Source organism: Xiphias gladius, chromosome 17, assembly GCF_016859285.1.
Source record: "Xiphias gladius isolate SHS-SW01 ecotype Sanya breed wild chromosome 17, ASM1685928v1, whole genome shotgun sequence".
Classification (NCBI taxonomy): Eukaryota; Metazoa; Chordata; class Actinopteri; order Istiophoriformes; family Xiphiidae; genus Xiphias; species Xiphias gladius.
This window is the reverse complement of record NC_053416.1, coordinates 23,196,634-23,213,450: the sequence shown is the minus strand read 5'-3', so window position 1 is coordinate 23,213,450 and position 16,817 is coordinate 23,196,634. Positions and strand designations below refer to the sequence as shown.

Genomic DNA, 16,817 nt, shown 5'->3' with positions numbered 1-16,817 from the left:
CTCTGTTGAGGGGGAATTTTATTTATTTAAGACCAAAAGAAATCTTGAATAAATTGATTCGATCACATTAATAACTTACCTTTTGGCTGTGTGACATATTGTAGCAGCAAGGCCATACACACAAAATGACTTGAAATATGAAACTGTAGTAGAATTTGAAACATTTGTGCTGATAAGCAACGCAACTAAGGAATAATTCTAGCAGGTTAATTTGCTTATAAATTGGTAAACTTTTACTTCCTTACGTAAAATATATCATGAAAAATAAAAAAAATAAAAAAATTATGAATGCAAACATTGTGATCATTCTCAAAGCAATACAAACTGTGACATTTGTACCAACTGTACAACTTTTACCACTACTATGAGTACTTCCCCACTGACCATTACCTATCACAAATGTCCATAACTTACTTTATTGTGAATTCAACATTGGTTAGGAGCTGCCTTTCTTCTTCTAATAATGATTTTTAAGTACTGCTGATATATAATAGTTTGTTTTAACAAACAAGTAGGGCTTTGAATAATGCAGGTAAATAGAAACTCATCAGGGGAAGTTGTTTTTTTTTGTATTATATTTGAAATACTGAACCCATGTCCTAACTATACACAAAGATATGAATCTATGACTTATAAGTTTATGACCAAGAGTTTTTGATTATTAGAAATTATTTTTTAGTAGATGTCAGACTATGAACAGATGCCAAAAAAAACTGCCACTGAAGCAGTGAGCTTGTTTGTTGATGTACTCACATCTGTCAGTCTGTCTCTGGAGCTGCTCCTGAAGGAAGGCTTGGACTCTCCACTTACACTCTCACTGCCACTGTCCTTACAGTTGTTCTGCCCTGGCTTCAGCTGCAAAACACAACACACAAGGAGACCAAGGGTTAACAATGTGAAGCAAAACTGTTAACGCAGCAGTTTACAGCTCGGCATGGATAACGCTGGCTAGGAAAGAAATCCTACAGAAATCGGTTCATGAATATGTGAGAACTGGCAGGAGCTACAGTGCTGTCTCTGTAAATCTGTCATGTTTCTGAGCCTATTCAGCGCCCATCACTCCGCTTGCCAATGATAGACACCATCTGATCTCGCAGTATGAAACTCCTCTCAGCCCACGAAATAGAGAACAGGGACAAAGACCCCTCCAGAACTTTCAAATGGAGCCACTATCCTCTCCAAGCAGACACCACATGCTGAGGCAGCAGGAGCTCAGTAAGTGTCATCCTCTAGACACTCTGTTTGAGATGCAGCAACATGAATAAAGAGTAGGATGTGCCAGTCTGCGAGCATCTGAGGCCCTTCAAAATCTGGAGAACAATAAAAGGTTCTTGGGAGTGCGGAGCTGAGTGGAGGGAGGTAGGGCGTTCACTCCCTGTCCAAGTCTGCGATTGATGTCCTCTGAAGCTCCCATGCTGCTCCTTCCAGACCAGACAAACGCTGCAGGCTTCATTTCAAAGCACATAAAAAGCTGGCTTTATGGGACAGTATAGTAAATGGCTGCTCTGCCACCTAATAGGAAAAGCAGAGCGTGGCGCTGCCTATACTGTACACAGAACTTGGACTAGAAGATGATGGCAATCTCCTTTTCCCTTTCTATCCTGCTCTGGAGAGAAGGGAAAGAGCTACACTACATGTTTTTTTTACCTCTAGTCCTGTATTCTCCTTTTAAGATATCGGCCATCATTTAGTATGATGAAAGGACACATGGTGGGGGAATACCAAAAAATCCCTTGAGTTGAGCAGATAATTAAAATGAAAATGTTCCCTTTTCTGTAGCCATTAGCGGTGTGAAAAGAATCCTATTCCTTGGGAGAATTGCATGATGGGTGGAAGACGGGCGGATTCGCCAGAGTGGTGAACGTGATAAGAGTCTGAGCACTGGGAACGCCTGATGGGCCCTTTTGACTGTGTGCGCGCACGTGTCTGAATGTGCGTGCGTACATGTGTGCATGACTGTATGTCTATGTGGTCAGACAGTGCTGCGACAAGGTAGAGGAGAACATACAAGAACTAAATGCGGCACGTGCAACAGACACATGCACACCAATGCTCCCTGCGCTGTGATAGCACTAATTGTCTCCAACACATTTTGTTCCCACAAAAACCAGGGCATATTTTCTCTCCTTTTCTTGTAAATGCCAGTTTGTCTGAGGGGAGTTTACATATTTTTTAGAGAGAAAAGGTGAATAATATCTCATCCACACCGGCCTGTGAACTGATCCTTGAAGAAAGGGCGCGGGATGCTGTTTACGCGCTGGTCTTTGGCTCCTTCATCAAAACATGTTGACCTATAATATTTATTAACCAGCCAGTTTCCCTGTTGACAACACTGGGCAGTGCATGCCAGCATACTCATGCATTTATGAATGTGCACACACAAAAATACGCAGACCTTACTGAAAGCTGCTGCTGACTCCTGCACCAAATATTCCCAGCCCAGAACCAAACTAATATATGGTAAGCTTACAAAGAATATCATCAAGCAAGTGTGGGAGAGATATAGAGATTTGTCTGTTATTAATCAATGTGGTATCAAACTCACTCTGCAGTAGGGAAACCACATAATCACACCGTCTGTATTCTGGCTTATCAGTGGGAAAGTACTCAATGAAATCAGAAATCTAGCACAAATTTAACTGTGTGTAATGTCTGAGGAACATGTCTAATAAAGACATTCCAATAAAGAGTGGCTCATCTTTCAGGGCTATTACATAGCTTGGGACCTGATTACACAGCTATTTGAAAATGTATCCCTCAGCTTGTTCCCTTTAATTTCCCCTTGAGCTCCCTTAAATTACTTCAGAGACTTGTGTATTTTTTTCATCCACTCTCCCCTTTCCGAGGTTCAGATGATGGATTCATTTCTTTTTATGATGTGATTAATGGATTTTTTAAGCAAATGGAGGGAATGTTGGTGGTCAGAGCCATCAAAAAGTGAAGCTGAAATTTAATGACCTGCTGTCTGATGATAAATCTAAATGAGAAGCCCATGTGTGTGGGTGCTGGGGCTGTCTCTGTGACCTATTCTATCATGGCACTCATCTGATACCTCCCACTTGTTAGAGCATGCAAGTCATTTTCTATATTTTTTATAGCTTTTTTTAAACTTAGCTTCAGTTTTACTTCCTGTAATGAACACCAGTGCACTTCAGTTTATTCAATAGGAATCTAAGGCAGAAAAATGAGACGTGTGCAGATGCCCCAGACCAGTGTCCTATACTGATGCCACAACATAAAGACATTAATTAGGATGCAGGTTGAGGCATATGGATGCATTTATTTAATGACCCTACTGTATCAGCGCAGCCTGGGTAAGAACTGGCCCTGCAGGAAGATAACAAACAGATGGTTTTAATATTCCAGAGGCTAATTTCACAACAATTAAAGACACAGCGAGACATTAGCGTCTAATGAAACATTTAAACTACTAGTAAGTGCATCTGCCATTAATTTCCAAACAGTGAGGTCTTGTTTTCCTGCAATCTGTTCTGTGTTACGGGATTTTTTTTCTTCCTTGTCTCTCTTACCAGTCTGAATTTACTGAAGTAGAGAATCAACAACTGTTTTCAATCAGCAGTCAGCGTGATGCTTTGGAAGAGCATAGCTGAAACCTCAATATGAAACGGTTCAGTTTGCAAGTATGAGAAATCATTGAACATTTGTTATAAATCATTCTTTCAAAAAACACAAAAAGACGCCTGTACTTAAGTTCCTAGTGACTATTCAAACTGTTACTGCCACACTTTATTTGGACAGTCCAGTGCTGACAACTGATCATCCCCCCAAATTATTATAATGTGTCAGTAATGTCTGGGTACTTCGATTCAAGAGATACCCAAATAAAGAACAGTTAAATAAAGTGTTGTTTTGTCTGTGGAGATACAGCAAAGACACTTTGTTGAACATCTGTTTTCATTTGATAGCTATGTTGCCACTGTAACTAGTCAGTATTTCGATTTACAACTGCAGTAGTACTGTTTCTAAACACCTGGGCTTATCCACCAGTTCCCTAGTGCATTTATTATGTTGAGGAATTTTAAAGCAAAGCCTCTTTATTTAGGTTATGAATGTTTGGTCTTTTTCAGAATTCAGAAATATGCTTTGGTCTAATAAGCAATAGATTTGGAGACATTGCTCATTCTGTTGGCAGCATTAATATGTGGAGAGACAATACCACTCAACAAACAATCTGACTGATTGTTCAAATAATTTCATCAATCAGTCAAAAACTATCTTATTATTTATAGGTGACTAAAATGCATTGTAGCCGAGGAAAGCCCTAGTAAAGGATTCAAATACAAAACAGACCAGTAAAAGGCCATTATTTTCTCAAAGGTTTGATATACTGAAGTTAATAAAAGCAACCATATAATCTATTAAAAAAAAATGTCCTAATTAAAAAAACGCCAATAGACAGAGAAGATAGTTAACCCTATCTAAATAGATACCATAGAAGAAAATGAACTGTCAGTGACTTCCTGTTCAAAGCTCTACCATGGTATGGATTTCCAATAATGTGTCAGAAGATTGCCATTTCTTGACTAGCCTTGACCAAAGCTACGTTCTGCTCATAGAATATTCACTCATACACTCGCCAGACTCTTGAATTTCAGTTAGTCCTAACATACTGTACATGAGGAATAGCTATAGAACCTTGCTTTTCAACGTCTCTGTTCAAGGTCAGACTCTACAGATAGCCTCACAGCAGCATTATTGGAGCTGCCACATGAAACTCAAAAGTTGTTGCTTAATGTCTTGTATGCTTCACAAACACTTATCTTGAGATGTTTACCGACGCACAAGGTGCCTGTCTTTACGACACAAAAGATTTCATTTAAGACGACAAAATCTATATAGAATGTTGTCATTTCAGTATTGTTGTTAGCGGCTGTAGAGGAGTAATAGTGTCTGGCAAAAAAATGATTCCGAGCAGATGCAATACAGTACATTCCCATATCAGAGTGAAAATGATGATGTACCTAATTTAACACTGTTCCCCTTAAACGTACACTAAAACAGCTATTACAACATTGTGTTGAACATGTGGAGTCAGTTATTTTCTCACTTACTGAAAAGTGCTCACCATTGCCATGGTGGAATTTTACAAGTGTATTGACCTGTTCTCAAGGGCTGCTCTACAGACTCAATGCAATCAAGCTCAAAAGTAGGCCTGCTAACATTTCTAACCACAAAGGCCTTTTTAAACAGAGCCATACACAACCAGCCTGCCCTAGCAACTCCATCCCCCAACTCCCATCCCTCATCCGACAAAAAGAAAAAAAAAAGACAGAGGGAGAACTGGACTCAGTTTTGTGTACTAGCCTCAGTGGGATTCTGTAGCCATCAGCTCCTGGTTTCCCTTAGTTACGCACAACAGCAGCTGCGGAGCTAGGCGGTAATAAAACCTGGAACAATTTAACAGCTTTTATTGTTCTTCTGTGGCTTTCAGAACAGCTAACCTGTCCTCTCAGGATCTGGCAGAGAGAATCCCACTAGGGCAGCAATGAAAGAAGATCTCATTTACCTAAAAGCGCTTATAAATTTTTAATTTGCTTTAACAAGTAAATTAACAAGTCCCTCATTTGGGAAGTTTTATGGCTGCTTGCCACTAAGGGAGAACCATGAAAGTTTTATAGATAATCCACTACCTAGACTGTGTTGCCGATAATAAATTGTCTATTTCCTGCAGCACTGTCAAATCCCCTTGGTTTCCACAGACTACACTTACATTAATATCTCCTTTATGCTACCTTTGGAGGTCTATATACCAGGGCTATTAAAGTGCTGGGGAGCTTCATGACACTGCAGTTACAATGAACAACTTGAAGAATTTGTCGACTTTATACAGGCGCTCTTGTATAGCCTTAGGAGATGCCATTGCCAAACATTAGACCCCATTAAGCATAGTTAATTATGTCCCTACCAACCTCTACATCACATCAGCCTCACAGTGAGCCCATCTAGAAAAACCACCTTGGGCTGGTTGACAACAGCAGTTGGAAACTGCTCGAGCTGTTTAATTTGTGGACGGCTTTATCTGAAGAGACTGTTTTGTGAAAAGAGGGTCTGAGAGTTCTTGAGGGCCTGTAAGAGGGGGCTAACGATGGGCGCTCCGTCATCTTTCTGACAGTGGCTATGTGGGCGAGCCCACTAGTGTGGCCTGGCTCTGACCCTGTGCTTGGCTCTGACGCCCAGCTGCTTTAACTGCCACAGACAGGAGCCCCGCCTGGCCCTCTCATCATCCATAACCCCCTCTGCCACCCTTGCTCACAGCCTGTCACTGAGCATCAGTACTTGGCTTCCATTGCCCCAGATTTGTTTACTGTTAATTCTGTGTTTGGCAAAGAGGTCACAGGCATACAGTGTGAAAATAACCCTTAATACCTCTTTTTTATCTCTGTATTTGAAGCATGGATGTCATCTGCTCTTTCATCAGTGTGTCTAAATGACATATTGAAAATTCTTGGCATGTTTATCCCAAAGCCCACTGTTTGCCTGTTGTTACGATGTTGCTGTCAACCAGCACAGTAGTTTTTATCAGTACCTAGATACGTAACCATGGAGAAGCTCCATTTCCTTTCAATCCAGTAGCATCATTGTGTGGCAGTGATCTCTGTCGAACTTGTCAGACATCATTTTTCTTGCAGGGGAGAGATCAGTGAGGCCAAATGAACCCACTCCAACCAATCTCAGGCCACAGAGGAGGACTTTTCTAGCCTCTGTGCTGGAATGTGCCGCTAAAGCAAAGATATGCAGCCACTGAGGACTAGTCAGCGCAGCCGCAGGGTGAGAGCATCCTGAGTGGAGGAGGAGTGGGAGGCTGGGGGTGGGGGGGGTTGCCAGAACGTGCTTGAGAGCACTCTCTTGATCTCATCAGTCATACTAAGGACTCCATTTCCTCCACCGCAGGCTGAAGGCTACTAGAGCTTGTGGCTGCATTTATATATTGCCATAAATCTCTGATCTATGACGACATTACAGACAAATCAATATGCTTTTAACATCCATCCACTGCCCTGCGTCGCAATCACCCTTCCCCCTTCTCACAAATGGTCATATAATGCTGTAGTCTGGAGGATTGAGTTATGGGGACTATTCCCAGATTTAATAATGAACTGAGCAGGTGGAGAAAAATGTGTGTGTGTGGGTGGGATGGGGTGGGGGAGGGTGTGGATATAAGAGCAGAGACCTCTACTCTCTCAGATCATATCTGAACATCTTGTTGCAGTAGCCCACTGTGGCAGTAAAATAACCTTCCTGCCCACTTTACGCACCTCCAATTCCCTGAGCTGTCGGATGCCCTATGTATAGCGGACAGAGAGCAGACCGAGAGGATACTGTCATTAGATTCCTTACCAGAATACATTGAGGAACTTGGGAAAAAGGATGGGGGGCAGACTTCTAACTGCCCCGGTAAGCACTCATCACCACATACCTACTCATCAAAGAAATTTGCGTGCAATTAATTACATGATTCCCCAACTCTTCAATCTGTGCTACTGAGTCCTTACTTCAGTATTGGCTTTCAGAGTCAAATCCAACAAAAGTAACCGCCAGTGTGCCAAATCACGGCTCCCCGAGCTGGGCAGCTTCAATAAAGAGCGGCATGGAAAAAAAGACAGTGGAGAAAAAGCCCTCTCCTATCAGCTTGCAGAGGCTATCATTTCTCTTTTTTATTGCCATTTATTTTCCTCCAGGAATTCACTGCCAGCATATTGGCAGGCCTTCCAGTAGATGGAGGCAATGAAATTTAGCGCAGACACTTAACACTGGGTCAAGCCTTGTGTGCAGCTCATGTGTGGTGGTAATATGATAGACAAACGCTTCTAGTTTAGGGAAAGAAGGCTTCTTTTATGTTACAGGAATAGCAGCAGAGTGCTCGCTGTTACACATGTTGCTGCAAAAGAATGGAAAATGTACAACCAGAGCCTTTTAGAAGGATGGAGAAGATACAAACACTTAAAATGTCAGAGCACTGTATCCTGGCTGTGGCTATTCAAGAGAGACAACCTAAATAGATTAAACCTGTGTCAATATGCTAAACCTTGAAGTGTGGAAGAACTCCTGGCTAGAATATATTATAGGAAATAAAGCTGGAAAATGTGTAAGGTAATTGACATTAATTAAAAGACATTCCACTCAAATCCTTAAGAGACACAGGCTGCACTAAATTAATAGTGTACATACCTTAACATTTAAAGGTTACATGAGCTGAAACCCTTTCATTTTATTTTGGAAAACATTACATCATTCACTCATATTAATTACCTTACCAGTGAAACCAATGCTCATAACTGCAAGACATCTGTGATCAGCTATTTGCATATCTGCAGGGGAGTTCTCATCAACTTAAAGTATCTAATAACCCAGTGGATATTAAAGTGAAGGTCATGGGGTCATAAGCTGATCTCTGGTCAGCAGGTGGATATTGCCACTCACTGAACAGGTAGCCCTGCCTATCAAGCCCCATGCTGTGGTTTGTGTGCTAGTGTAAACCAATAAGAATGGTAGCGTCTCACCTTACCTGCATTTGGCTCCATCTGCACTGCTATTCGGGGGTTTACAGGGGGCTGTAAAATCTGATGGCAGGTTACACATTTCTTATTTGTCTGCCCCAGGGTGCCTGCCCAGGGCCAGCACTGTTATCGCTAATCCCTGCTGTAAACGTCCTCATTTAGCCACCACTCTGAAATTCATATCTGCTGTTACCAAGTCATAAAACAAGACAGTGCTACTCCGCCACTGCATTAATAGAAGCCTGATTTTGCCTGCTCCATGAAGAGTATGTCAGCAAACATCTGCTCTGGCTGCTTTAACTGACTGGTAATGGGAGGCAGCAAAAAGCCAAGGGCAACAAAAACACGGCCAAACAACATGATTGTAATTGAAATAATCAGGACTTTGGGGACAGGAAATAAAACACGTGTGACGCACAACGTACTGTACTTTCCTGATGCAAGATGCCACATAAAGCCATGATGATGACAGAACATTGTCCATTTACATTACAGTGGAACCACACTGACAGTGTACCCGATTCCCTTTCATCCGACTGGTCATAAAAATGAACCCGAAATGTGCCCATAATGGGCTGGTAAGCAGCAGACAGGCTTGGGATCTCACAGAAAACAATCTCTGCATTGCTCCGGTGCTGCCTACATGTGCTGTTGGAAATATCACTATGAGTCAAGCTCATGTGAAAGATCCAAATACAACTGGGAAAGAGGGAATATTCAGCAATACCACAACTGCAGAGATGAGAAAACGTGATAACGACCGATTGTAAAAGTGATGTACTACTTTACACTGCGTTATTCAATTTTTTTCCGTTAATAACTCAGATTTCTGTTTCTACTGTCTGTGAATAATACAGAATATTATCTTTTTCAATGAGACTGTGTTTCTAATAAATTACTCAAAAAAAAAAAACTTTAGCTTGATTTCTTAGTCGCCAGACACCTACTGTTGTGACAGGGTCTGCCTTAAGCTGTATTTATAAATCCAGCTTCAGAAGAAGCAGCTTACGCTGAGACTTAAAGGTCGCACACATCCCACGCCCATTGACTTTCCCCTCAGAGATCAGATTCATACCGTAGATATACCTGACCTTGAAAAGTAGAATACAGAAGATGGTGTGTGCTATTTAAAATAAAAAAAAAGTTATTGGAGGGGAAATTAATTTTGGGAGGATGTCACCACTGATAATGTTTGTGCGTCAAATACATACCCATTTACATTTACAATTCCAACTTTGCAGACCACTGCCCTATTAAAAGCATGTTTTTTGTTCTTCCTTTGTACTTTACCACACAGTCATTATTGGGATGAGCATTAACTTTACTACCACTTCTGGTGGTTGGAGGATTTCCTCCCCATCAAAAGAACCAAGCTGTCCAGAAGTCACATCTGTAATGACAGCACATGCACTTTGCCAGCACTGATTATGCCATCTAAGACAATGAAAAACAATTTAAATGTCTGTCACTGTCCATTATCAGATCTCTACAAAAGGAAGCTAGGAACATTAACAACCTTCACAAATCAGTGTCACTAGTTGGGGAAGAGGAAGGACAAAATCCAATCCTTTTGAATTGGGAGAGAATTTGTAATTTAAGGATAATTGCGGTTTATTTCAACATAGTGTATTTAACATAAATGTGGGTAATGTAGCTCTATGGGTCGTGTCCCACAGCTTTCCAGATAAATGTGTTTTTTACACGAATCATTTCAAACACACTGTCTCTGTGTCTGACAGAAAATAAACAAAGAAATGAGCCTTCTGGAATGGTCATTATGGCTAATTTATAGTAATCTTCATCCAGGGCAACTTGCTGGCTGACCCAATCACCCTACATATTCATTCGCACATGCCAGTATGTTTACATGTGTCAATGCTGTTATACTGTCATTTGAGGAAACTTACAAAGCTAAATGCAATGGTGAAATATGCTGTAGAGTATTAGGAGGACGAGTCATTTCACTGTAGTAAACAGATGAGGAGCTAAAACAAACAGGCAGAAAAGCAACGGCAGACCATCCTGAAAGACAACGTACCTCGGGAACCAGCCAACTGAGCAGAAAACCTTCTGCTGCAGAATCCAAATTTGAAAAAATAGATGTCTCCACAGATTATAGTAATTCCAGCAGTGCAACTAGAAGGAATGATTTTGCACCACTTATCAACATTGTCCTCCTGGAGACTTTTATTTCACCTCCCTAAAATGACAGAAGACAGAGGCCGACTGGACAAACGCTCGGCTCTCCAGTCTCTAAGAAACAGTGATTACAACATGTAAAATGCTGTGTGAGGGATTACAGTATGTGTCCCCACCAGCAAACACGTGCATCTGGTTATATTTTCCCCGGCCGTCTCTAAAAAATATTCAAAAATAAAAAGAATGCGACATCTCAGATTAGTGTTATGCAGGGTGATTAGGTCAGCCTGTAAACTGCCCCAGATGTAGATCTATATAACTCAGCGCTGTGGGGCTGTTCCTAGCGGCTACATTCTGTTTTCACTTTGGGTCAGACTCAGACACAAACGTTTTAAACATTTACTTGGAAAGCTGTAGGACGCTCCGTTGTGCTGGTTGCCCCAATATATGCTATTTTGCATGAGCCCTTGTTTCCCCTAATCTCAACAATATAGGTGACAAGTGCAAAGATAGCACGACCCAAGGACCCACAATAGCCACATTTATTGAATAAATTGAAATAAAATGTAATTATGCTTGAACTAAATACTAGCTTTGTGAAACTAAGGGGCCAAATAAAAATTCAGATGGTGATGTGAATTGGATTGAGGGAATAGAGCAATATTTATGACAGAAGTTATTGTGTCACAAAATACATACTGAAGTCCTCAGTAAATTGTGGAGGATTTTCCACAATTATGAGACAACTATCTACTATGAGTTTTTAGCTGAAAACTTACTTCAACAATACCAGTTAAAAAGACAAAAAAAACAACTTTGGAAACTTAAGTTGTTCCTTGAAAATGTCTGTACGGCATCAGTAACTAGAGCCTCTGCTGGTAGCCTAGTAGTTCAATGAATGAAAGTTTCACATAAGACTGAACGTTGTTGCAAACTTCTCATAACCTCAGCCGTGGGAAATAAACACTGATTTTCTTTATCCGATGTCACAGTGTTATTGCGGAAATAAAAGAAGTCGAATCTGTTCCAGCTTTATGATCGAGGCCTACACGGTACTGAGTATAGCTATCTGCCGTGCAAGACCTGACAGAATGCAGCAACATCACTATGCTGCTTCCCCACGTGTGTAGGGCAAATTACAACACACAGGGGACTTGTTACATTTAAGCCTAGTTCCACATCACTTGGCTTAAAGAGAGACTATTTAGGTGGTTTAGTGCTCTTATTTATGTTGAGAATTACAGTGAGATCAAAATCCTGTCAGTTTGTTCCTCCTCTGACAAGTAGAGTTTCAGCAGCTATCAGCGATCTTGGCAGGGCAAAAGAATTACTCCTTGACCCTCTTTGCAAGCCATGCCCTTACTCTGTTTGTGTTTTGGTCTGGGCTTCCTCTAGCGGGTAATGGACTTCCTTCAACTCATAAATCACACTAGCACACTCCTTTTGATTTTTTTCTCCCTTTTTTTTTTTCATTTTCCTCCACCATGTTTTGTTTACTTTACCACATCTTTGTTCGAGTGAAGCTATTTTATGTCACAAAAAGCAGCCAGACAATGCTGGCCTTCTTTCACCAGTTCTTGGAAAGGCGCTTTTACAGGCGCTGAGGGCCACAAATGTCAACCACAGGAAGGCAATTATGAGAGTAAAATTACTTCCTTACTGTTATCAATCCACTCTCTGGACCCAGGGAATGGTTAAAAGCCACCATGAAATAGGGCACAGTTAGAGTTTTCTCCTGGGTCCCAGACAAGGCTGCTAACCTTGCTATTAAAGGCCCCGACAAGCTTTGTCAATGCAATCTGCTGAATGCCTTGAGTGACACACGATCGATATTTTCCACTCTCCCGGGTCATCACCAGTGACAGAGGCCTAAGTAATAATACAGCTCTAGCTGCCTCTCTAACTGAAATGCTTCCATTGGCACAATATTTCTTTTTTTTTTGTCTCGGGGCTTGTGAGCTAAATTTTCTGCGCTGATCGAAAGAGGAAGATTTCGAAGGTGGGAGGGAACAGGGGGAGGGTGGAGGTGTGTTGAGTGGTGGGGCAATGAGGAATTGCTATGTGTCTGGATTGATGCCGGCGAGGGTAGTGAGTGTGGCGGGGTTGGGGGGCACAGAGGGAGGGGGGCTCTGATAAATCGAAAATGACTGGCTGCCGAGTTGTAATCTGCCAGCATCGAGCCCCCTGTAGCAACAAGCCAAATGAAAAAGCACGCTGACAGGCCAGAGAGATGGAGGGCCTGCGGTAGATTGTGGGGAGGAAGTGTGTGTGTGTGTGTGTGTGCGGGGGGGCACACACACATACAGGAAGACCAGGGAGGAATTTAGGGGAGATGCTGGACGTTAATGTTTGTTCCAGTGAACGTAGGTGTCAAGGAACGGAGAGAGAAAGGTAAACTATGGTTGCTGGCAGTAAATAGAGTGTGTGTATCCTCACATACACAAACCGTTACCAGCTGAAAATGTAAGTCCCATTATATTTTCTAATAAGATCTAATGTAAACATGAACAGTTGGCAGTGTTGTACCACCCATCAAAAGCTGTCAATTAACTCTACGGTGAAAATGTGTTTGTGTTTGTATGACTTGGCCTGTGTGCTAATACAGAGGGCTTGTAAATCTCGAGTTATATGCTATCTTTGCATTTTGCATAAATGCCATCTGAAAGGGATGTGTGCACACACAGCGATGCAGACACACACACACAGACACACAGAGGCAGCTGTCGTGTCCTTCATGAGCAGGTGAATCAAGCTCCAACATCAAAATCCAACACAAGAGCTCCACCTACTGCAAGTGTCTCCTCTGTGCCCCTTCCTCTGCTGCTCAGACAGGCAGATGAGCTCTGGGAAAACAACAGCAGGAGATGGCTGTCCACGTACAGTGTGCAGCTCATTTCTATCCGTGCTATTAAATTCCAAAGTAACCTATCTCATTGAACATTAGTGTCAGACTGAGGGAAGGCCAATCCAGACAGGGCTAATAAGGCTGCAGCAGTCTGGCCTTGTCTGGCTGCCTGATACAATGTCAGCTGCGATGAGAGCTAAGAGCTAAGCCCCCTCTCCCCTCCTAAGTATTAAGTGTGTAAGCCTGATGCCTGTTAAGCAGGGTCTTGCAGGAGCAGGGCCTGAGAGAAGGAGTCGGTCTGCCTCACTGTCTGCCTGCCCGACATCCCTGCTGGCCTGAATACACAACTGCACTCCCTTGGAAAAATGCAAGGTCAATTCAGCAGCAACAGCAGTGAGACCAAGAGAGGAGGACCAGCATTATAATTGGGAACTCAATAAAGGACGTGGAAAACAATGTAAGACGGCGCTGGCAGATCCTGCCCGCCAGGACAACAGCGAGAAAACAGAGCAAACAATCTGTCTGCACAGCCATCCATAACCCTACACAGAGTTTATACATCTACATCAGATGAGCCGCATATATTTAGAAGTCACTAGTGGCACAGCATGGGGCCTGATAAATTCACAAACAGCAGGAAATAGTGTCCTTGTATTTTCAACAGAATTATCTGCAGCCCTTTGTCTTTTCATCCATTGCTGCCTTTTCTCCTCTGCCTCGCCGCAGCAGCAGACATGCCCAGTAAGGCAACGGGGGCCCTGAATCTGTAAAGGCTGCATCCCTCCTCCCCCTGTTTCATTTGCAGACCCGTGGCTTACAGTCAGACTGTTGCGGAGAAAAGCCATCTCCCTCACAGCATGGCTGCTGTTTCAGGGCAATGCCGATCTGCTGCATGCATCCAGACTTCCCGCGCTCCCACTGGGCTATTCAGGAAATCACGGCTGATACTGAGCCGTTTGTCTCCCTTTTGTGCTCACCCCTGGTCACTCCGCAGCCAAACAGAAGAAAAAAGCGAGAGTACAGCTTTCCCCCGCCCCCTGAGGAAACGCTGAAAATTATTTCTGTAACCTTCAGTGTGGCAATTTTGGAGGAAAGCACACAAAAAAGTGAATAAAACACAATTTAAAAGGCAGGCTCTGCAGGAGTGGGAGTCTGCCTGTGGCTTTCTGAGTTTTCTCGGGAAAATTGGGTTCTCCGCCTGAGGTTTATCACTTGAAACTTCAGGCATTTTCCGGAACAAAACTGGTGTAATCATTTCAAATAGGCCAGTATGAGATGAAGACTTTTTATAAGCAGTGCAAGAATCCACTGAGGTCTAATCAAAGAAATACTGAAGGAACTAGTGTGGGAGTTATACTTTGCATTTCTGTGGCTTTCCACCGTGACAGCTTTTGTGTCAAATTGCTTTGAACTATATAGGCTGTCAGTGGCATGAGAGCTGCATAAACAACCCAGCAACAAGGGATCCCAGACTCATCAGTGGAGATTTGCTAGTGCTGGCTGCAGCACACATATTCCTCAGCCACAATCAATTATCCTGCCAAAAAACAGGCCAACGAGGCAGCTCTCACATAATTGTGGCTAATGAGCAATAAAAAGGGGGATAACCTGCATCGCAAGACCTTGTCCATCATGCCAGCTGATATGATTAAGTATGACTTCAGAGCAAAGTTACTTGTTTGGAAAGGGATGTGAGCAGGGGTGTTTCAGTGTTTCACTGATACAGAGTGTGGCATTTGGTTTGGGTCAACTAATATTTTCCAGGGTGATTTATGACCTGCTTTGCTTTAGTGTCGGCTGACCTGCCTCCACGATAACAGTGATGTAAACCTCGTGAGGTAATCCGCGTTTGCTCACATAAACTTCTATCACACTCTGAGAAAAACAAAACCGTGAACCATGACCCTAAACAAAACCTTGTGAAATCTGTAAGAGTCAGTACATCAGTGACTTCCCCACATAACCACAATGCTGTTTTCTGCTGAGCACATAATAAAACTCAGGCAAGGCTATTATGGATTGTGCCATAATAAATTATTCGTTATGGCCTTGTGCACCTCCAGACGTCTCATTCCCAAAACAGCTTTTAGCGAGAAAGTATAGTTTCAACAGAATCAATTAAGTTATCAAAATCAGCACCTAAACAACCGCTGTACCTTAACAAAGTGAAAACACTCTCAGACAGCATCACAGTTTCGAACAGTCTAAAGGTACTTGTATTATAAATGACGGAGAAGCTAAGCCAATGCAAATGAGAACTACACAAGGCTTATTTTCAATCCAAAAGACAAAGCAGAGAATGTTTACTTCCCTGCGCTCTCACAGGAGAGCACAATGTGAGCCAAAGAACCAAACAAGCATCCACTTCATTTAAAGCACTATTTCAACATTGCTTTTTATCTGAACTTTTTTTCCCTCAGTTTTTTCCTGATAACTTTTCATTTACTATTGTCTGTATACTGTAAACTACACTTCATAAAAGGACGCCAAAATTTTGTAGGCCAGAAAGACGTGAGTGCAAGCTCCAAAGAGCTAATGTTGAAACTCCCCCGAGCTGTCTTTTAAACACACGGGTAAATAATTTAGCACAGCCCGAGCAAAGGATCTGAGAGAGAGCACTGGGTTTCTCCAATGTATGCTGCACGTTCTCTCCCCGTCCCACAAGAAGGAACAATGAGTCGGGCACTTCTCTCTCTGTTACTGACGGAGAATTTTTCTGCTTTATTTTGAGCTTTCAGAGTTGATTTTCAAACTGCAACCAGAACTGCTGCTGCTTCAGTCAAGAATGTGTGTCTTCCTTCCCTGACAGAGAGCTGCAGCACACCAGCATGTCACCCTCCTGTTGACCTGTGGGTGGTGCTACATGACAACACATCAGGAGGAGGAGTGGAATAAGGAGAACAGCAGAAATGAGAAATTAACACATACAGCAGCAGAATTATTAGATAATATGGGTGTATGTAGTCTGTGACGAGAGAATGTCGCTTTAGAAGAAAAGCAAAGAAAAAAATAGAATACATTTGTATCATATTACACTTTGAACATTCCTCCCAGTCACACACACAGACACGCATACACATACAATGTTCAATCAAGGGGGTGTCAAGTAAACACAGAATACTTGAAACAAACAGAATTATCCTCTATACTGGCCGCCCTCTCTCCCCTTCAGCATCACTTTGAATTTACTGCTCCATCTCTTCCGGACATCGCCTTTGGAGGGGGTGACGAGAAGAGGCCATTTAACTCGATTCACCTATAGTCTGCAGCCTAGGGGTTATGCTTGTTTGTCACTGTGGAGGTTTATGGTCATC

The 16,817-nt window shown here is 42.4% G+C and overlaps 1 protein-coding gene across 1 annotated transcript in view; it reads right to left on the bottom strand.

Annotated features, from left to right (window-relative positions):
- auts2a (activator of transcription and developmental regulator AUTS2 a) overlaps positions 1-16,817 on the bottom strand; it is a 327,408-nt gene that overhangs the window by 175,441 nt on the left and 135,150 nt on the right. Inside the window, exon 4 of the mRNA XM_040150804.1 lies at positions 754-855. Coding sequence (XP_040006738.1) covers positions 754-855 — 102 coding nt within the window. The remainder of the gene's footprint in view (positions 1-753; positions 856-16,817) is intronic.